This window comes from Hoplias malabaricus, chromosome 4 (genome assembly GCF_029633855.1).
Source record: "Hoplias malabaricus isolate fHopMal1 chromosome 4, fHopMal1.hap1, whole genome shotgun sequence".
NCBI classification, from domain to species: Eukaryota; Metazoa; Chordata; class Actinopteri; order Characiformes; family Erythrinidae; genus Hoplias; species Hoplias malabaricus.
In genome coordinates this window covers 41,526,362-41,548,224 of record NC_089803.1, presented here as the reverse complement: position 1 = coordinate 41,548,224, position 21,863 = coordinate 41,526,362, and the positions used below count along the sequence as shown (strand labels likewise).

General features: G+C 38.5%; 1 protein-coding gene and 1 long non-coding RNA gene across 4 annotated transcripts; one reads left to right on the top strand and one right to left on the bottom strand.

The window, feature by feature from the left end:
* Positions 1–727: 727 nt before the first annotated feature.
* On the bottom strand, positions 728–21,110 carry irf5 (interferon regulatory factor 5). Of its 3 annotated transcripts, none has more exons than XM_066666873.1 (10): positions 20,842–21,110; positions 14,909–15,020; positions 14,320–14,442; positions 11,297–11,483; positions 7,461–7,486; positions 7,293–7,320; positions 6,387–6,701; positions 5,181–5,570; positions 4,168–4,286; positions 728–2,086 (listed from the first exon to the last, which is right to left on the bottom strand). In XM_066666873.1, exons 2-10 carry the CDS (start codon positions 14,957–14,959, stop codon positions 1,898–1,900), a joined length of 1,428 nt encoding a protein of 475 aa, XP_066522970.1. In that variant the 5' UTR covers positions 14,960–15,020; positions 20,842–21,110; the 3' UTR covers positions 728–1,897. The 3 variants fall into 3 exon arrangements, with proteins under 3 accessions (XP_066522970.1, XP_066522971.1, XP_066522972.1); XM_066666874.1 differs by lacking the exon at positions 20,842–21,110 and adding an exon at positions 20,679–20,819; XM_066666875.1 differs by lacking the exon at positions 20,842–21,110 and adding an exon at positions 20,317–20,445.
* On the top strand, positions 20,430–21,190 carry LOC136693745 (uncharacterized). Its single transcript, XR_010802103.1, has 3 exons — positions 20,430–20,569; positions 20,689–20,962; positions 21,085–21,190. It is a non-coding gene; the product is annotated as an uncharacterized lncRNA (long non-coding RNA).
* Positions 21,191–21,863: the final 673 nt, after the last annotated feature.

The window sequence follows — 21,863 nt, the reverse complement described above, 5'->3', positions numbered from 1 at the left end:
TATGACGGATCACTCTGCAAAATGCATTGAAATCAGTGTTTATCAGTGTCCTGTGCCTTTTTTTTTTTAAGCATATGTGGGAAATTAATACTCCTCAGTGCATAATGACTTCTACCTCTTTGAAACATGTAATCAAACCTCATGCTGGCTGCGGGACATATCTACTCAGAACCTCAAATCTCTCATCAGCACACACCTCCACATATACATTCCTTTCAAAACCCACATTTGCTAATGTTACTTCTGGAGCACTGCCACTCATCTCCCTAGTCAAGTCTGACAAGTTTACATTAGAAGGCACCCTTCAGTAAAATCGCGGCCTTCTCTGGAAACGTTGTTAAAACAGTATTTTTCATGAATCCAATCAGCTACAGGGCCTCATCAGTATCAGTGCTGAGAGACTCAACACACTCTTCTTCCAATCTAAAATATCATTTCAAAACTTCCATGAGATGTTAGCAGCTGTTTAGAACAGTAAAGACTCGTCCATGCTTTGAGACAGCCACTGTTGCTAAGTCAGCATGCTTTAGAGAAAGCTGGCAAAAAGCCCATGCAATCGAAGAAGTAATTTCAGGAAAATATTCAATGAGACCATAAATGATACCACACTGGAAAATAACGTCCATACTCAAACACTGGGTATAAGCAGGAAAAACATGGGCCAGTAAATAACTCAATGAACTATTACATACATGCACATTAAATGAAAAAAGCCAAATGTCTTTTGGTTCATTGTGCACAGAAGCTACATACAGACCTCAAGGCAAACGTCAGGCTTCCTGGTGACTGCACATGCAATCCACACTGCTTAAACATGTGCAACTGATCCCCCAGTTTATCCCACAGTTTTTCAAGGCTTATGACACATTTAAACGCATTTATTTTCCTGAACATTTCTGTATGCAGGGATTACAGTGAGAAAACAGTGAAATCCTACACCTTGCAGAAAAGGTATGAACACAACTGACTGGAGCCTTGTGTACCTTCTATGCAAAACTTAAGCAGCCTATGCAGCTAGGCATGAAGGTAAACACTGGTCTAGCAGATTAGGCCACTACTTTTACACAGTTATTTCGAGTCTGAGTGACAGTTTGAGCCTCAAAGTTTAAAGCGATAAAAGTAAATTTAATGAAATCAATTTGACATAGTATGACTTTACATAAGGCTTTGTTTTGAGTCCACAAATGGCTTAAGAATAAGCTTATATCAAATATGTACAACGGTGGTGATAGTGTGAGTTCAGGTTATGTTCCTCTGTACATTCAGGTGGCAAAACGTTCACTGAGGGGGAAGGGGGGGTTCTGAATTACTAAGAAGCTTTCACTGATGGACAACTGTGCTCTAAATACTGCTATGGTATTTATTTAGAAACAATATTAAAAAAAATAATTATTATAATCAAAGTACAAAATCTAATACATTTCAAGCTGAGTTAAAACAGGGCTATTTTAGCAGGTGTGTGCACACCAGAGGTCAGAGAGAAATTATGCCCTATGAACACAGAGATCAAACTTAGTCAAAGGATTTATGTTGACACTAATTGTGGCAAAACCCTAGTTTAAATCACATAATCCCCCCCAATCGATGATAGTCCAAGTGGACATTAGTGAAGGTTTATTGTGTGTTTTAGTGCAGTACTTTAAGCATTTACATTAAAAAAAGACAATGTCCTCCAGCCAGAACAAAAGCTCATAGCCAGTTCCCTGTAATACAACAGCTCGGACTGAACTGCATAACTTTGGCCTGAGACTGAATGATGTAAAGTAATAATTGTAGATTACAGCCCCTTGCTCATGAGGTGGTGCATTAAAATAACCCTCGGATCTGAGGGCAGTTGCTTTTCATCTCCAGTGAGTGGTCCAGAGTGCTGCTGAGGTGACCCGGATATGGTCTTTAGTTAGTGGAGGTTCTGAGGCCACGTGCCCTGTGTGTGTTGATTCTGCAGCAGTCTGTGGAGTTCCTTAAACTGCTCCACAGTCTGGTCTTTCAGATCTGGGTTGGAGATCTGCAGACGGATGCTGTCAGTGGACCACGAAAGCTCACCTGAGAACATCTCTGTTAGGATCCTCGCTACCACAGGTACCACCTAGAAAAGAGTGTGGGTAAGAAATACAGAAATTGTTTAGTTATAAGAGACAAGATCTACAGTGTTTTGGAATTGGAAATGCCGTCCTCTTCTGGCTCTCAGGTTAATCCTACTTAGACTAACCACACTGTAGTGCTATCTCCAGTTTGTGTTCATGTGACATTGTGAGGAAGATGTGTGAACGTTGCCATGCTGACATAAAATCATTCAGGTCGAGTCCCCTCGATCAGGGTATAGAGACAGTAAAACAGCTAAGCAGAATACTGCTAGAACAGTGCCTCTTTAGTGAGTGAAAAGTTTTTCTAATTTTAATTTTATGACTTTCCACTTCCCTATAAATTGGTTGATTTCATTGGTGTGACCTTTAGAAGAGACATATTCGCTTACTGATTCCTAATGAAACATGCATGTGCGAGTAGGAACTGTTAATTCAGCCATATTTCACATTCCAGTTTGTGGACTAAATTTGGAACCGTTCGGCGATGAGCAGAGGTCCTTTTTTCCCCTGGACAAGTGCTCTTTTTGGAACCTAAATAATGCATGTTCAAAGTGTCAGAGTTGAGAACTGAACGGGGGACACACTCCGCCGCTTCAGCGCTGTAGGTTCACTGTCCACCGTGGTGCAGCTCAGTGTTTTACTGGAGCCTCAAATAGAAAAGTGTTGAATGTTGTTGAGGTAATATTTATCATAGTCTCTTCATTATGTTTGGAAAATGTTTGTGACAAAGCCTTTTGTTTTCTACTCTATATTTAACAAACAGAAAGTCATCTTGTCTGTCCCTATAACGACACAAATACGCGGACACATCTCACCGTTACTGACGAGTAAATACAACGGCACAGTTTTTTGTTTAACTTTACACGAAAACGGGTGAAATCTCAGGACTATTAAAGCCAGAACACGAGAGTGAGGTGTTACTCACAATAAACAAGGCTGTGAATTAGTTACAGCATCGCTTTATCGATCGGATCCTTATAGAAATGTAAATCAGTAATAAATATCTAGCTTCCAGTGATGCCCTGTTCCTTTATCAAATATAGATTACTTGGTTGATAAAATGTTAAGGTGCTTGGTTTTAGAAATGTACTAAAACTAATTTTATAGTTTATTACTTATTATTGTACGCAAAGACATTGACAAAGGGATGTATTTTGAGCTTTCCTGTTTTGAAATGTCAGAAAAACCTCTGTGACAGTGGATATATTTATAATGGCGGTCCAGCTAAACTAGTGTTGCCTAGTTTCTCTTTGCTCTTGTTTTTTAATTTTCAGTTATATAACCTAACTATTTTCTTGAGCAGCATCCTTTGTGCTTCCACAACTGTACTTCATACTTCTGGGCAGGTACATATTCCTTGGCTCATTTATAAGTACTTTATTTAGGCTGCTGTAGCCACCTTGTGTGATCATGGTCTTGATCCTCACTAGGAGGAATTGAAATTGTGGGCAGGGCAGAGCTTTATATCAGGCATACAACCCATCCTCCAGTGCATCTTAAGGTATCTCTAAGAAGCTGTATCTCATTCTAATACTTATGCTGACGTCAGACTGTGCAATAAGGATTTTCTGTCAAAAAACCTGCAACTAAACCCCCCTTATCAAAGTCTGTCTTCAGTCGCAGAGGCACCAAATCCTTCATTTTGTCAAATTAGACGAATGAAAGACCACAGACTGCACAGATTACTCAACCTCCAAGTATTCTTTCATGACTTGTCTGTAACAGCATTGTGACAATTATCACACAGTTATAAACCTGCCTTTAATCTTGATGAAATTTCAATACAAATGACAGCTGCTATCAACATAAGAAAGAAGGGTTAATCATTACTGCAAATACAGCCATTGCAGCATGAGCGCAAAAATTACGCATTCCATTCAGGAATAGGTTACTGCATTAAAGTAGTTCTAATAATGCTATTCAGTAGATAAGCTCCCAGGTTATCCTTACTGACTGAGCTGATGACTCAATCATTAATGTGCCCTGACAAACACGGCCCATTTTTGTCAACAGGTTATACAACAATCAGTGAGCAGAAAAGGTAAGAAATTCTTTACATTCAGCAAAAAAAAAATTCACACACCTGGACAATTATGAGCTTCTTCTCTTTGGGCTTACGGTCAGGCCAGTCCTCTCCAAAGCAGAAGTAAATTTCAAAGGGAGGAGGTGTTGGCGCCTCCCCTTTCTGGTACAGGATTAACCCTATGAAGGATAAACGTTATTTAAAAAAAAATATATATATATACACTTACAATAATTATTTCACTGGCATGCAAAGGTATGTTCCCTCTACAACAATTCCCTGGTTAACACAGCAAATAACAGAAATAATATGCTACATTTAAAAGAAAAACCCTTGGAAGGCCGTTTACTTTGAAGTGCAACCATTGTAAACGCAGATGCTCAGCTGTGCATGCACAACTTGTATAAAATCTATAAAAGGTAAACTGCTCAATGACCTCACAAAAGCTTGTGTGGATAACCACTGCAAATATCCAGTTAGTACACTTCATTTCAGGAAAAAAAAAAGTTGGATGAGCAAGTGTCAAAATCTTTTGTACATAAGACATGTTATGATTTTTCTGAAAATGCCTTTTATGACCAGTGATGTGTGCAAACCATTCATTCATTCTCTGTAAGCGCTTATCTAGTTCAGGGTGGTGGTGGGTCCAGAGCCTACCTGGAATCATTGGGCGCAAGGCAGGAATACACCCTGGAGGGGGCACCAGTCCTTCACAGGGCAACGCAACACACTAGAGTCGCCAATCCACCTACCACGGTGTGTTTTTGGACTGTTGGAGGAAACCGGAGCACCCAGAGGAAACTCACGCAGACACGGGGAGAACACACCAAACTCCTCACAGACAGTCACCCGGAGCAGGACTCGAACCCACAACCTCCAGGCTCCTGGAGCTGTGCGACTGCGACACTACCTACTGCACCAGTGTGCTGCCTTTGTGTGCAAACCAATGCATGTTATTTTAGGGAGGAGCCCCTGAAGTATTAAGCATAAATCAAGCAAAAGACAAAAGAAAAATTACACCTAAAAATGTACCATAATTATTTTCACAACTGCAAAATAAAAGTTCCTCTCACCGTGCAGGAAATTGTTAAGGCTGAATACATTGATCTTGCGCTCTCTCTCCATGGGGTTGGGTGGGCCCTCTTCAGGGACCCCGGGTCCAGACCAGAACACTTTACACTGGCACAGACGTATAGCGTAGATGTCCTGCCCTCGGATCTCCAGGATCAGCCCCCTGTCCATCACATCCAGCAGGTGGTTTGTGTAGATTCTCTGTTTTTCATTCTGGATGTCAGCAGATCCAGGAAAAAGCACCTGGTGGAGAGTGACAGGCCCAAACAGCTCTACCTGCTCTGGTGTCGGGGCCAGGTTTCCATAGTACAGCCGACAGCCCTGAGGATTACTGACAGTCAGTGAGCCAACTGACCGACCCCGGTACTGGAACTTAATGTCAAGGTCAGTTACTGCAAAGGAATAGGAAAAGAGAAATGAAAATGGAGGAAGTAGTACTCATAATATTACGTAAAATAAAAATTAACTGCAACATTCCTAAAGCTACCTGTCATATCTTGATAGAGTTTCATAGTGAGATTATACACACACAAAATATGTTTAGCAGTTTGAGGACAATCTAATAAGTAATTTCTGCTATATTAAAGGGTCACACAATGCTTGGACCCCAGAGTAGCAACAACAGAGGCTCTATTCTTTTTATTACAGGTCATGGATTATTATTATTTTAGGGATTAAATTAATTTGAAGCTGTACTTTTAAGGTAAACACAATACTTAATGTTACTTCAACGATTTGTCAAGTGTCAATAGCAAAAAGTAATTTTAGACCACATTTAGTATAAATAACTTATGTAATACATAACTTGGCAAAAATGAGCTAGCAAAATGTGCACATGCCACTAGAAATATTTGTTTAAAGGGGGGAAGAAAAAAAAATTAAAATAAAAAATAAACCATTTGTACTAGCAAAAAGTGGCAAACAATAACTGGGAACGTGAAAATATATTTACACATTTTATAATGTGTAACTCATGAAAGACATTAAATTACTTTCCAGATGCCCATACGGCGATGTTTAAAAAGAGTTTAGTACAAAATCTCTTAGACCTCCAGGCTACAAGGTCAAGGTGGTAGTTTGTGGTAATATATGCCTGTTGCATAACAAAGAACATTCACTGGAGAAAATGACCTCTTGCTCCTTGTATTTAATAGGATTGTGATGAAAATATGCTATCAATAAAGAGAGAGAGTTGACAGGGAGCTTACAGGGCAGCATGTGAGGACTGCTCAGCAGGTCAGAGATGCAGGGCTGAACCTGACTCTCCGCTTGGGGCTGCACCTCCTGCATAGGACTATCCATGGGCCCTGGGATGCTGGCATGTGGTACAGCAGGTGGTGCTATGACTCCAGTCCCCATTCCAAGTCCATTTGGAAGACCATCCAGTATGTACTCTTCCTGCTTCACAGTGGGAGCTATATGGCTATATCCAGGGAAATCCGAAGGTATGATTGGTTGGAGGTATGGATCTACTGGGTTAGGTGGAAATGCAGGGTAGCCTGGAGGTTCACCAATTCCTGAGTCTGTCATATTAAATATTCATTAAAACCAAAAGCGAGTTGCAAGAGTTAGCTCTGATTTTAACCTCCAGAGTATGCAAGTTATTGCATAGTTATCTAAGCAGTGTTTATCTGTTAAAATGGGTTATAATAAATACATGAAAACATCATAATATACTATTAATTTATGTCAAACAGTAAGTTAGCTTAATGATCCCCAATGCCCTCCTTGTCTTCAAGCATATCAGTATTTACAGTACCTGCTTCAGTTAATCAATCCTACTATCATTTAATATAATAGTTTTGCTAAAATTTTGTACTATTATTTAAAAAGTAAATCATAATTTTTTATTAAAAACAAAATCTGCCTACTCCTGATGGTATCCTTGTAACCAAACATCTAGTTACTATTTAACAAGTTCTACAGTGATTTGGCACAATCACACTAATTGCCGAGGTAAAATATTTTAAAAACATTTTCAGACATTAACACAGCACAGTCTATACAAATTTCTTTTAAAATTTTACATTTTATGCTGCAGACCAGAAGGTGCACAATATTGATTCACCAAATTGAAAAGGAATCACTGTGTACTGAAAAACATAAATACTTACTGATAGAGAGCTGCTCGAAGTTTAATATCTGAAAGGGGAAAGAAAAAAAAGGATCATGAAACAAGGCTTCATATAAATTGGAACTAATTCAGCTCAGTGCAAAATAAATAGAAAGAAAAAATAAAAGTTTCACTGTTGTTTTTTGTGCTAATTATATCCAAAGCTTACCTCCTCATCATCATCCTCCACTCCATCTGAAAGAGCACAAGAGACTTTCATTTTTCACTTCTACCATAAGAAACCCTTCCGAATCCATGAATTTTGCCATTAAAACATTTTACCAACACAGATGTCAAGTCACAGTGCATACAAATGTTTGGAAACTCCTGGTCATAATACATTTGTTGTTGTGAAAAAAAAAAATCCATCTGTTTAACACACAGTTGTACTCATATGTTTACATACCCTGGTGTAATTTATGATTTTTTGGCCATTTGTCAGAGAACATGGAGCACAATACAACATTTATTTTAATTCATGGTTAGTGGCTGATTGAAGCCATTTATTATCAAACAATTTTTTGCGCTTTTTTTAAACCATGACAACAGAAACTATCCAAATGACCCTGATTTAAAGATTACATACCCTGGAAGTTTAGGCATGATGACATACACAAGTTGACACAGACAAATTTAAATGGTTACCAAATGCAACCCCTAACACCTGTGATCTATTTGCTTGTAATAGGTGCGTGTATAAAATTCAGTAAGTTACTGGGCTCCTGACAGACCCCTGCATGTTTTATCCAGTGCTGTCACTGACGATGTTGGAGCCATGGTGAAAGCAAAATAATTATCAAAGAGTGTGGGGGAATATTGTTGAACTTTATAACATGGGAAAGTATACACACACACACACACACACACACACACACACACACACACACACACACACACACACACACACACACACACACACACACTTGAGAATGCCAATCAGTAGTGTTCAAACTAATTAAAAAGTGGAAAATGAGGGATTCTCTTGAAACCAAGCCAAGGTCAGGCAAACCAACTAAAATTTCAGTACCAGCTGCTAGAAGGATGCAGTTCAGGGTGCAAAGAAAAACAAAATGTCAGCTTACTGAAAAAAGTGGTATAGCTGTTTCAAGGAGGCACTTGAAAATGTGGGCTGCGTGGTCGAGTCACCAGAAGAAAGCCCATCAAAATTGATGGCAGTATGATTTTATCTGAAAGTGTTAGAGGAAAATTTGCACTCATCAGCTTGGAAGCTGCACATGGGACACACTTGGATGTTTCAACATCACAATGATCCAAAACACAAGGCCAAGTCAAACTGTCATTGGCTACAGCAGAAAGTGAAAAAGTCTCCTGACTTCAATATCATTGCGCAACTCTGGGGAGATCTGAAACGTGCAGAAAATAAAATGCCTCATCCACAACTTTCACAAAAGGCTTCAAACTATCACTGATGTTAAAGGAGGCAATACATGGTATTAAGGACAAGGGTATGTAAACGTTTAATCAGGATTATTTGGGTAGTTTGTCATTATTATTTAAAAAGGGCAAACAATTTTTTTTATTATAAAGGGCTTCAGCCAACCACTAACAATGAATAAAAGCAAAGTTGGATAATCATTCATATTCTCTAGAGAAAGGCCAAAAATGAAGCTACTAAAACTAGCATACCGGTTCAATGTTTATATAATCTACAACCATAATTCCAGGTTGGGATGTTGTGTAAAACAAATAAAAACAGAATACAATGATTTGCAAATCCTGTATTGAATTGAATACACTACAAAGACAAGACATATAATGTTCAAATGGATAAACTTTTTTTTTTTTCAAATATTCACTCATTTTGAATTTGAGGCCTGCAACACATTCCAAAAGAATTGGGACAGGGGCAAGAAAAGACAAAAGTTGGCAAATGCTAAAAAACACCTGTTTGGAACATTCCACAAGTGAATTGGAAACAGGTGAGTGTCATGATTAGGTATAAAGGGAGCATCCGTGAAGGGCTCAATCATTCACAACAAGGATGGGGCAAGGTTCACCATTTTGTGAACAACTGCGTGAGCAAATCATCCAATAGTTTAAGAACAATGTTTCTCAACGTACAAGTGCAAGAAATTTATTTATTCATCTACAGTCAATAAAATCAGCAAAAGATTCAGAAAATCTGGAGAAATCTCTGCAAGTACCATGTAAAGCGAAAGCCATACTTCAACAACACCCAGAAACGCCGCTGGCTTCTCTGGGCTCGAGCTCATCAGTGACGGACTGACGCAAAGTGGAAAAGTGTCGTGTGGCCTGACGAGTCCACATTTCAAATTGGTTTTTGGAAATCATGGATGTCGTGTCTTCTGGGCCAAAAAGGACTGTCCGGATTGTTATCAGTGCAAAGTTGAAAAGCCAGCATCTCTGATGGTATGGGGGTGTGTTAGTGCCCATGGCATGGGTAGCTTGCACATCTGTGAAGACATCATTAATGCTGAAATGAACATACAGACATACATTTTAGAGCAACATATGCTGCCATCCAAGCAATGTCTTTTTCAATGGACGTCCCTTCTTATTTCAGCAAGACAATGCCAAGCCACATTCTGCATGTGTTACAACAGCATTGTTTCATATTAAAAGAGTGCAGGTACTACACTGGCTGCCTACAGTCCAGACCTCTCTCCCATTAAAAATGTGTGGTGCATTATGAAAAGCAAAATACGAGAACAGAGCCCCCAGACTGTTGAGCAAGAATGGGAAAGGATTCAACCTACAAAGCTTCCACAATTAGTGTCTTCAGTTCCCAAACGCTTACTGAGTGTTGTTAATAGGGAAGGTGATGTAACACAGTGGTAAACATGCCCCAGTGCCAATTCTTTTGGAATGTGTTGCAGGTCTCAAATTCAAAATGAGTGAATATTTGCAAAAAAAAAAAAAAAAAGAATTTATCTGTTTGAACATTAAATATCTTGTATTTGTAGTGTATTCAACTGCATATAGGTTGAAAAGGATTTGCAAATTCACATTTTACACAACATCCCAACTTCATTAGATTTGAGGTTATATGTAACAACAATAATCAATGTCACTATATCGTACTTAAGTAAAAGGCAAAACTTTTTTTGTTTTTAAATTAATTAATAATTTAAAATAAATAGTAATGATCAGGGTGAATGTTCACTCTGATCATTACTATTTGTCTTTTAACTACTATAAGTAAATTCTTGCTAAATGCTATGAGTAGAACAGCATGTCGCTGACAGCAGATGGTTTCATCATGCAGTGTCTTTGCTTCAAAATCCTGCCAAAGATTCAAATACATTTAGTGCAGTTATTTAAAAAGTCATTTCTGGTGAAGCATGTATGGCTTGATTCTTAAATGTGCATCTATTACATTAAAAAGGTGCCATTCAACTGCAGGTATTTTCTTTCTGCCTGCTTGATGCGGGTATCCAATAATCTGACTGCCTGAGCTCGCCATATTGTGTTATAACACTGCAACCACAAAGAACAATTGATCACACCTCAGGCCACTATCAATATTCTGGCCTATAAATTCATGGCCAAAAATAGAAGAGGATGCATTTCTAGAAAATACCTTTCATTTTAATCAGTCACAATACTGATCAAGAAAATAGAACTATCCAGATAATTACAAAATTTCCCATAATTTTAGCAATAAATCTGTACTATGACATGTTATAGCCTCGCTCTGGGTGACTGACTGTGAGGAGCTTGGTGTGTCCAGGTGCTCAAGTTTCCTCCCACACTCCAAAAAAACCCACACATTAGTAGGTAGATTTGCTACTCAAAGATGTCCACAGGCATGAGTGTGAGTGAATGTGTGTTGCCCTGTAATGGACTGGACTAGCACCCCCTCCAGGGTGTGTTCTTGCCTTGTACCCAGTGATTCCGGGTAGGCTCCCACCACGACCCTGAATGAATGATATGTTAAGAACAGTGCTTTCTTCTTCTGTAGGTCAGTGTTTTGAGGATGAGGTTTTCTTCCAGCAGTGTCAAATAAATTAAACCACCTCTTACCGCCATTGATTGGCTGGTCGCACACCTCATAGATCTTGAAAGGCTGCATTGGGGTCTCCTTAGTGCCGTCATATTTCAGGTTGAATTCTCGGCTCTTGTTCAGGGCACAGCGGAGGTTGGCCTTCCACTTGGCTGGATCCGGTTCATCTACACCCTCCTGATACTTCCCTGTCTCAAGTGCCCAGGCCTATACAGCAGAAAAATAGAATGAGAAGTAGGAGGATTGTTAGAAACATATCTAACTAAATATGGGAAGTTATAGGATGTATATAGGAAGCAAGGTTCATGTACCATGTGTAGCCATTAAGCTTCTGCGAATGTTTTATTAAAAAAAAAGGTTGTACAGTTTGGAAAATGCAAAAAGAAATATGAGACAACAAAAAAAGCAGCATTTCCTACATTTAGTTTAAGTTTTCCAAATTGTTAGCCAAAGTAATCACTTGCCAATGTGCTTATATCAGCTATCGATGAATAACATTTCTTGATACAGTGCCATCTAAGGGATCGGAGATTACGAATGTTCAGTTTAGACTTGCACCCTTGCCCTTTATGCAAAGATCCTTCTAATTTCTTAAATTGTTTAATGATAATATGCACTGTAAATGGAGAAACATGTTAATCCACCCCAGCCTTTCTCTAAAAGAACTGTCCTTTAATATTTCTATAATTTTCTCATTTATAAATTGCATTTTCCATACTCTTCCAACTTTTTCTGATGTGGAGTTGTAGAAAAGACTCGTGGCTTGGAGACATTCTGAACTTCCTTTCATGACACAGTCCTACACAACACAGTGGAATTGAAACTCACAACACTTTCAGTTCTCCAAAACTACTCATGAGAATATGAGTAAAAAGCCCCTTAACTAAACATAACTCCAACTCGCCCCTCAACAGAATGCTAGAACATACACAGGAGTATGCATTCAGCACTTAAGGGATTGAAAAGTGTCATCTCTTGTCCAACGACCAGCAGAGAGAGGTCCTTAAAACCCCTGCAGGAAAAGGACAAAAAATAATTTAAAGATAATTTTTTTAAAAAATTGGATAAAATATCCACTAGGGGGAAAAAATAAATAAATAATAAAGAAGTGTCAGCATCTATTTACACCAAATTATATATATAAAAAAAATAAATAAATAATAATAAAAAAAAAACATTTTTAAAATCACAGTCTGTCTATTTGTACTTCACCTAGTAATTAGTGAGAATGCTGCAAACCTAATATCTATACAATATTATTTCCGACGAAGGAGATTTTTATTCTGTGCATGCAGGACTGTGGGGAGGAGCATGCCAAAGCATCTATGTTGTGAGCAGGAGCAGGACAAATACTGCTGATTTAAAAAATAAAATAAAATAATCAATCTATACAGACATCTACACCAGAGTTGTGCCCAATCCGATCCTATATCGGGTCCAATATTGATGTCAGTAACAAGTGGGCAGATCCACCAACAGATTCATGATCCAGTACGGCTCTTTTGCTGAACCATGAAGCAGCCATAATAGAGATCCACGTTCCATTCCACATCTTACCATAAAACTGGCAGCGTCTGTCCCCATGTCTGAAGTGGCTCCCTGTTCACCATTCCCAATATTACTCACTACACAGTGCACTATTTCAGTGAATGGAATTCAGGAGGTCAGTGATAGATTTCAGACACATCTTGTGCGGGGTATCCCGCCCCAAACAGTGCAGTGCATTATGGGTACAAGTTATCTACCAGTGTCAGCTAGTGTACATGGGTTGTACACTACCTTTTGCTGTGGGCTGTGGGATTGCTAAAGTGCACTGAAAATTGTCCACAAAGTATTCAGACACTCCTACAAAATGAATCCCAAAATAGTGCATTATGTAGTGAATAGGGAACAGTTTTGGACACATCACGTAATTGAGGTACAGTACATAGGAAAAACAAAGGTTGTTGTTTCTGTGTTGGACTCCTGTCCACACAAAATAAAACCATGTTTCTAAACTTTTGGAAAACTATGTATATGAAATGAAACAGAGAGAAAAGGAGATGCAGAGAATATTAAGAGAAAGAAAACAAATTAGACATAAAATAAAGAAAGCAAGCATTTTTCTGATGTTTTGTGTTCTCCCATAGATGGGTGTTTAAAAATAAAACACACTGTTGGTGTGGATGAAGATAATTTTGAATACCCAGACAAAAACCTTTGCATTCGTGTAACTTGTATTTTTTTTGGTCTAGTTCAGCTTCATGATGTATCCTTAACCACAAAACCCACTCCAATAATGATAATTAAATAAAACAAGCTCTTGTATCAGAATCTGTATCTGCAGTTGTTTATCTGAATCAGATCAGAACTGTAAAAGTAGGCAGGCCCATCACTACTCTACATTATGATAATTATTTTCATATGATTAATTTTGCAGCCATATTATAAAGGCTGTAATTTTCATGTAATTAAATCTGAAATGCTGCCATTCAAAAGTGATTAATTACAGTTTACAGTGTGGGATGATTGGTTTTAGTAAAATAAAACCAATCTGATTGCAGGAAGTGTGTGTGTAGGTGGCAGCCATTGGCTTTAAGCAAAAAAGTCTGCAGTTCACTGCCCCAGACTGGCAGCAAAAGAAGGTGACAGGGGGGAGTGGAGGAACAGCGCTTTCTCCATCCTCAACATCCATGACTGAAATGGCCTTGAGCAAGGTATGAAACCCCTAACTGCTCCCTAGGTGCCAATGTGGCTGTCTGCTGCATCAGGTGTATGTGTGTGTGTGTTCACTGCCATAGGTTAAATGTGGAGTTCAGATTTCATTGTACTGCTGTATGTGGACAATGAAAGGTTCAAATTTCAGCATAAAATAACTCCTCTAGGCATGTGCAATTTCCAAAACAGATTCCAAATAATAAGTGAAAACTACAAATTATTTGTATTTTATATGTTTTGTTGTGGTTATATTTGCAAATAAATCTTAACATAGCAAGTGATTTCAGCCTTTTGAGCAGAAGTGTATATGATAATACATAAAGGCACAATTATCAGCAAGGCTCACCTTGAATATTGTGTTTTCCTCCTCCAGGGTGGGTAGGTGACGTGTGGCATGCCTCCAGGGAATCTGGAACAGGCGGCGCTCCTTATTGAGCCAGTGAAGGCCAGGGTATTTCCCGCTGTTCACCTGAGGGGAGAAGAAGTGTCTATTTTTACAAGGAAATTGGTATCAGAATGACACACTGAATTTTAAAGCGCTTTAGAACATACATTTTCCCCCTCACTCAAAATCCAGCTTGTGAGGATCTTGGTAATTTCAGATTTGTTAATACTAATCCTCCAGTACCAGTACCTGACCTCACCAAGGTTCTCATGGATAAATCGCCATCATATCCTCAAAATAATTTTCCAAATTCATAATCCTAAAGACTTAGAAAAGTAGAGTCTGTGACTGCAGGAAAAGGAGGACACTGATACCCTTCATTTCAGAAGAATATTGTCATATTTAATACATGTTAGTGATTTATTTTAGCCTTACATTAAAGCCACTACTGGGCCACCTCTGGCTTTAAGTAAAGCCAAAATGCTTAAAACATTTTAGGAAAATATGCCATTTTTCACTTCATACTGAATCATAAATTTTCAGTACTCACTTGAGCAAGCAGCCATGGCTTTAAGCGGATTCTCCGGGGCTGGACACTCATTGTGGAAAAGAGGAAGGGTTTATTTCTCTATAGGTGCTTTGGAAAAAGTGAGTAACAGCGTCTGTGAAAGAAAGTGATGAGCATATTGTAACTCTGACCAGGGATTGGGAAATACAGTCATTAACAAAGTTTTTTTTTAAGAAAAAAAACCCCACAAGTTGAGGAAGAAAGATTTGAGGAACCATGGAAGCCTTAATGATGCCCAGATGAATCAAGCCCATGCTTCATACTTTAAACAGAATAGTTGTTTGAGAGTTATTTGGCATGATACAACTTCATCTAATGCCTCTCAGATGAGTGGTGTCTGTGATCAAAACTAACAAGTACCTTACTAATCTTCACATGGTGGTATACCATCAAACCTCTGGTCATTCAGTGTAGTCTATATACTAGTAAATTATTAATTTACAAGTTAATAATAATTATTAAAATTATAACTGGATCAGCCTTAAGGGATAAACCACCAATGTAGCAAAAACATAGGACCTAGTAGGTAACAGTCTCAGACAGAGTTTAAGCCTAGTCTTGGATTACACACCATTCTGAATGGGTTTTCTTCATTTACAAGGAAAATGTTGTTCAGGAAACCAAACCAGATACTGACAGATTACTGAAGCAGAGTTGGTGGTCAATTCATTTTCACCTTTTACTAGCAGAGAGGTCAAATTACTCTCTCAAATGCAACCAAGCATGACTAAGCACATGGGCATTTACACGTACTGGAAAAATCATTGTAGGGCTGTGTTTTTTAATATAGGTATTTAGATAAAGTGCTGCAAACCACCTGAATTCTCTCTCACATACACATTTATAAATCTTTCCAACACACAGATGGTACAAAATAATATTTAATGTCATGTTACACTCGAATGGGGTATTTGTCATAGACTGTGCCTAATTTGTAATGATGGCCACATATATAGACTTGTTGCAGGTAAATATAAGACAAAAATGGTATGAAATTTGAAAAGCATCATGATTATATAAGTACATAAACACACACTTAAATCATTCCACCATTTTTTTAATACAGAACATCACAAATAAAATCAGTAGCACTGTACACAATTAAATTAAGGTCTACAAAAATAGACCTAAATAAACAATAAATTCGGAAGAATTTATGTTTTCCTGCCATATGTAAAATAGTGAAATCCTCATGTGAGATTAAGAGCACATTTCAGGGCAGTGCTGTAAAAGTGTCTTACACTATGCAACGGTAAAGGAAGCCATGAGCAAAAATACAAAATCTTGTGTAACAGAGCAGTGAGTCTTGTTTGTCTTGTTTGTTCTTAAAAATACAATTAAATGACTGAACTTGCACATTTCTACTGCCATGCTAAATGGTATAAGTTTACAAGTGCATCAGCAATAGTAAGTATAGTTTTTAGTCTTCAGGAGCTCCGCTGGGTTCCCAATCTAACCCCCCGTTTCTAATTTCACCTCCTCTGGTTTTGAAGGTCCTTGGGATGTGAAATCAGGACAGACAGGTGATACTAGGCACCACACCACAGTTCTGTCACTGCGACATGTTTCTCAGACACAAAACAAACCCATGTTAAGTGCTGTGCCTGTGCAGCTGCTGCTGGGAGATGGTTGGTAACTTTGCTTGACTCTATGTGAGCTTTTTTAAACCATGGTAATCAACCACATTTTTTAATGGTAATTAAATTTTGAAATGATAACACTAACCAGGTCTGACAGTTACAATTGCTTACAACTTTAGTGAAAGGGCTGAGCCTAACCATGCAGTGGAAGGGACTACATCAGTGAGCTTTAAAAACAAATCTGTCTCAGGATCCATTGTGTTAGAGTATTTGGGCTTGGTTTTGTCATCTCTTAAACAAGTGGTAAACAAAGTTCTTCAACAGTTCTCTATGCCACTAGGATGGCAAAATGTTTCTTGGGGTTTGGAAACTGTAGTTGGAGTATTCTTTATGGTGGATGTGCAGATCTTTGAGTTGATATTTGTCCATGTGATTATTTTGTAAAATCAAAACTGAAATTAATTTAAACTAATAAAACAGACCAATTTACAAATACCACTTTAGATGATCAATTATCCAATAATTCCTTTTTTCAATGTATGTGGTCATCTGACATACCACCTCAGGATGTTTCGTGTACCACCGGTCTGGTAAATACCTGAGGCAGCTCTAGCCTGTATGGCTTAAAGTGTACATGTGCTTATAAACATTTTCAAAGATGATATTTCATTTCAAACTATACATAAAAAAGACAAACAAACAAAGACAACAAAATGTGAGTCTCATCTGCTGTGAAAGCAGTGCAATGCACATAATGTAGGAAGTTAACGATTACTAACTATAGTCCTGAGCTCATTCATTGATGATTCACTGATTGGATGAGGAACAATGAAAGCTGAAAGATTACAAAATGTTACAGGCATAGGTTTGCCATTAAAAAGAAGTTGCAAGACTTTGGACATAACATTGGGATTTATCTCAGCACAGTTTCTCAAATATCTTCAGTGTTCAATCTGCATAACAAAAGGCCAGGGCAATTTACACACCATATATTTTTTAAAGGTATTATTACGAATGGAATGGGATCATTTATTAAAATTGGCAGATGCTCTTATCAAGAGTAATTTACATTTCTGATCATGTTAGAGATACGCAAATGTATGAGTCTTCATGTGGTATGCTTGCTCAAGCAGGGAACAGATTCCTATTCGGCTGTGCAGTGGTCAAGTCATGTTACCATTTGCCATCACCCAAGCAGGGTTAACAGGCATTAGAGAGTTGAGCTGAAGTATTTCAAGTATTATACAAAGAAGAAAGTGAAGGTAAAAAAATTACAATTATATATATATATATATATATATACACACACAATACTGTGTTTGTAATATTGTAAGCTATTAATAATATTCTTGATAATGTTAGGACATAAATTGCATTCTTAAGAGTCAAAATTAGAATTTTTTTGAATATCTTTCAGCCCTACACAGCAAAAATCAGCTGCAGGGTGCCATGTTTTCCAAGCTGAACAAATGCACATGGGGCCTAGAAACAGGCGTTGGGAAGGGTCTGTTGAAATAACTGACTGGAAGTCTGTGTAAATACAGGGTAAACACAAACAGGCGCTGTGAAGCAGAGTGCAGTGTTTCAAACAGGTTTTCTCAGGCACAGACTGCATTTGATGCCATTGTTAAAATAATGCTTTCAAGTCATGTTCTTCATATATTAAAAAAAAAAGATAATAAAATCACATCCTTTACAAGTTGTAACGGCTTTTCAGTTTATATCCATGTGATTTACCATTAGTATGTGACAATGTTGAAAAAGCAGATATATTTCCTCTTTGTAAACTTCTAGAACTGAGGTGGTCCTATATTTGACTACAGATTCACCCATGTATAAAACCAGCGATGTGACAAAATTACACCCAAAATATTTTGAGGATCAATGGTTCAGCCGGTCTTGACCAAAATTATGAAGATATGAGGGTCCTCTTTGTGCATTTTGACTGCTATGCGAATCTGGGCTATGGGTCACAGCAATCTTGGGCCCAAGTACTAAGTGCCATTACAAGGAATGTATACAGTAAAAACACCAAACCTGACTGGATCAGCCCAGCTTGATCTGAAGAACCCATTATTGATGCAAAGAACACTTTACTCATGCAAAAGGCTCTTTGAGTGTTCAGGGTTCTTTATAGAACCATGTTCTTTACTATAGAACTCTTGTAGAACCATAATTTTTAAGTGTGTACAGTAAAACACACCATATCAAAATCAACATTTCAACTATTGGTTACTACAAATGCAGAACCTGTGGCTAGTTGCTTTGAGATATTTTTGTGGGTTTTTTTCCCTCTTATAATAAACCACTAACAACTTTCTAGGTTTCTGAGCATTTCACTAATTGCTACAACAGCTCGTGTATTAAAATACTATCTGTCAAAAAAAAAAAAAATCATACAAGTCCACAGTCTAATAGAGTCTACAAGTCTAATTTCAATAGGTTCACTCTGTTCTTTTGACACAAGTGTTGTAAAAGCACCAAGTTTTAGCAATAACAAAACATGCAGGTCAGACTGAGCAAAGCTTTTTAAAAGAACTCTGAGTGGAACTGAATATACAAATCTTTTTGGTTGATTATGTCCAAAAACAAATGAGTTTATATCGGTTCATATCGGTCCTAGGTTTGACTGGTATAATTGCAAACAATAATAATTTTGCAATTTTGCAAATTTTTAAAAATTTTCACATTTTGGCTGAAATAATCACGTTTGTAATTAATTTGCAGCTAAAAAATTGCAGTTTTCAAAACACAATAGTATAATTAAAATTATAGTCCCCATATTATTAAGAACAATATCATAACAAGGGTCATTTATCTTCTATATAAATGTTAGACCAGTCAGAGGCAACCAAACCCTGGGCTGTGTACATGACAACAACCACAACTGAATGACAGTAGGGCATATATTTAGCACTACGAATAAAGCCAGGTCATCTTGTTCTTCTTGGTTACAAAAATAGGCCTGTTAGGGTATTGAAACAAAGCAGAATTTCTCAGTTTAGCCAAATAACCTTAGCCTTAAGTCAAATTATTCCAAAAAAAAAAAGGCCAAAGGACATTTGACAGTCCTTAACTCTAGGTTTAAGTTGTCTATCTCAAATCCAAACCCACAGCTTTTTGGTCACTGACCCCTAGAACTTTTAGAAAATAATTGCTGTTTAGTTATAGAGCAAAACGTATGTATGACATATGAAGCAATTGTAAATACAATATTCTATTAACATTCCCACAGTTTGTTTGCTTAAAAAGCTGTCTACATCACAAATGTGTGATGAGGTTTCTGAATTTTCCACCTAGTTCCTCAGCCGTGTGATTGTGAATGGAAAACGAAGCCCAAGCTGAATTTATGGTTTTGGTGAGGTCAAGAAATGTACACATTTATACATTAGCATACAGAGCCCCGCCCACTCAGGCTGAGGTTATTAGTGTTTCAGCTGTGAACTGATTTTGCATGAGATGAAATACATTGAACCAACTAGAGCAGAGCTCATTTTCACATATCAGTGTTAAAGACACACAATAAACACAGCACGTTGACTCTGGGTGTTTGAAAAAGGAAAAACTCCTGAGTGGGACACAAAGGCCTCAATTTAATCTGAAACAAACACCATCTCGCGGTGGCTTCAACTCACCGCTCCCTTTAACACAAGCAAGACCCAGGTCCAATTTGGGTAGATTAATTAAATTTACTAAAATAAGCTTAAATCTGAATATAAAAAATGTTCCAACCCCTCTGAACACATTTTTGTGTTCAGTCCGAACCGCTGAATGTAAGAACCACTAAAATTGTGAACGACCTCAGCTCACCTACTTCCCATTTTTCAACAGCTGTTTCGAAACGGCTCCAGAGTTCAGAGCCGTTGTGAGGGTTCAGCCTCTCCAGGGAAGGCCAGAGGAAGGGTCTCGTTTTAACACTAAACCGTCTTCCAGGGGGGTGCTGACAGCAGGAGACGGGTACACACCCCCACACCCAGAAGAAGCTGAAATAGTCTAATTACTGGGTTTTTCCGTTCCACCTTAAATGTAACGGCTTCTGAATGTCACGACTGCACCTTTTAAGGTAGGACGGAACGCTAGTAAGAAGTTATAATAGGACTCGAAGTCATATTCATCTTCGGAGTGAGTATGTAGCTGACATGTTTGTGTGTGTGTGTGTGTGTGTGTGTTACCTGCTCTCAGCAATGTGTTTGAGGACTGGTAAAACGACGAATAAAGGAGCCGCCTCTCCGTAATTAAACTCGACTAACTCTAACTGGCACGACGCTCAGTCAAAGTCATAGTAATGACAGGCGTCATTCAGTCACAACGGAGACCAAACAGAGCAAGACTCACCTCGAGAAAAGAGTCAGAGGTCCTCGGGCGGAGCTGAACGGGAGCAGTAAACTTTGTGACACGCAGCGGCGCACACACACACACATTGACCGATGAGAAGGGGGAGGACTCTTGGAGCCAGGTGCGTCTCAGTAAACCAGCCTCTCTCTAATGAATCAAAACTAGAGTCCCAGCTGTTCAGATACTCACTTCTGCACTCTCTCTCTCTCTCTCTCTCTCTCTCTCTCTCTCACTGTTTCACAGCACAGAGAGAGGGAGAATGAGAGCGGGAGAGAAACCCTGGTCTGAAATGTCAAGAAACGAAAAGCGAGAGCGCTGCGAGTTTATTTGCAGAACCTGCTCAGGTCCCACCCTTCCGCATAAAGCAGTGTCAGACGGAAGAGGCACAGTTTCACACACACAACTGCTAGGCTCAGAGGCAAGGGAAACTCTGAGTGAGCTCTAACTCTGAAAAATAAATATAGACTTTATAACACAGAGAGTAAATATTTGATCGATGGCAAATTATTGTACAGTACAGTTCACTGTTTACAGGTCAACGCAGGCGCTGCAGTTTCCCCCTCGGTCGGCAGGCGGCGCTCACTCTTCATAGCATAAACGCGGTGACTAATGATCAGGTTTAACATTAAAATGATCACACTCATTGTCCATACAGAAGCAATTTGTAGGTGTATGACTACAGACGTAGTCCACGTTACTGTTTGTTAGTCCATTCACAGGACCACAGTGTGATTTGGGTGGTGAAGAATTCTCAGTGCTGAAGTGACTCTGACGTGGTGTTGGTGTGTTAGTGTGTGTTGTGTCGGTATGAGTGGGTCAGACACATGTTGCTGTAGTGTAACATTGCACATTCACTGGCCAGATGCTCCAAAGTGTATCTGTTGCTGCAAAGTGTTGGACGTCCTCTAGTCGTTCAGTGATCACAGCACGCTGTTTGGTAAATTAAGTTGGTGGATTGTTCTCAGTTCTCTGAGGAGTTTAAAAACTCCAGCACCACTGCTGTGTCTGATCCACTCAGCGCT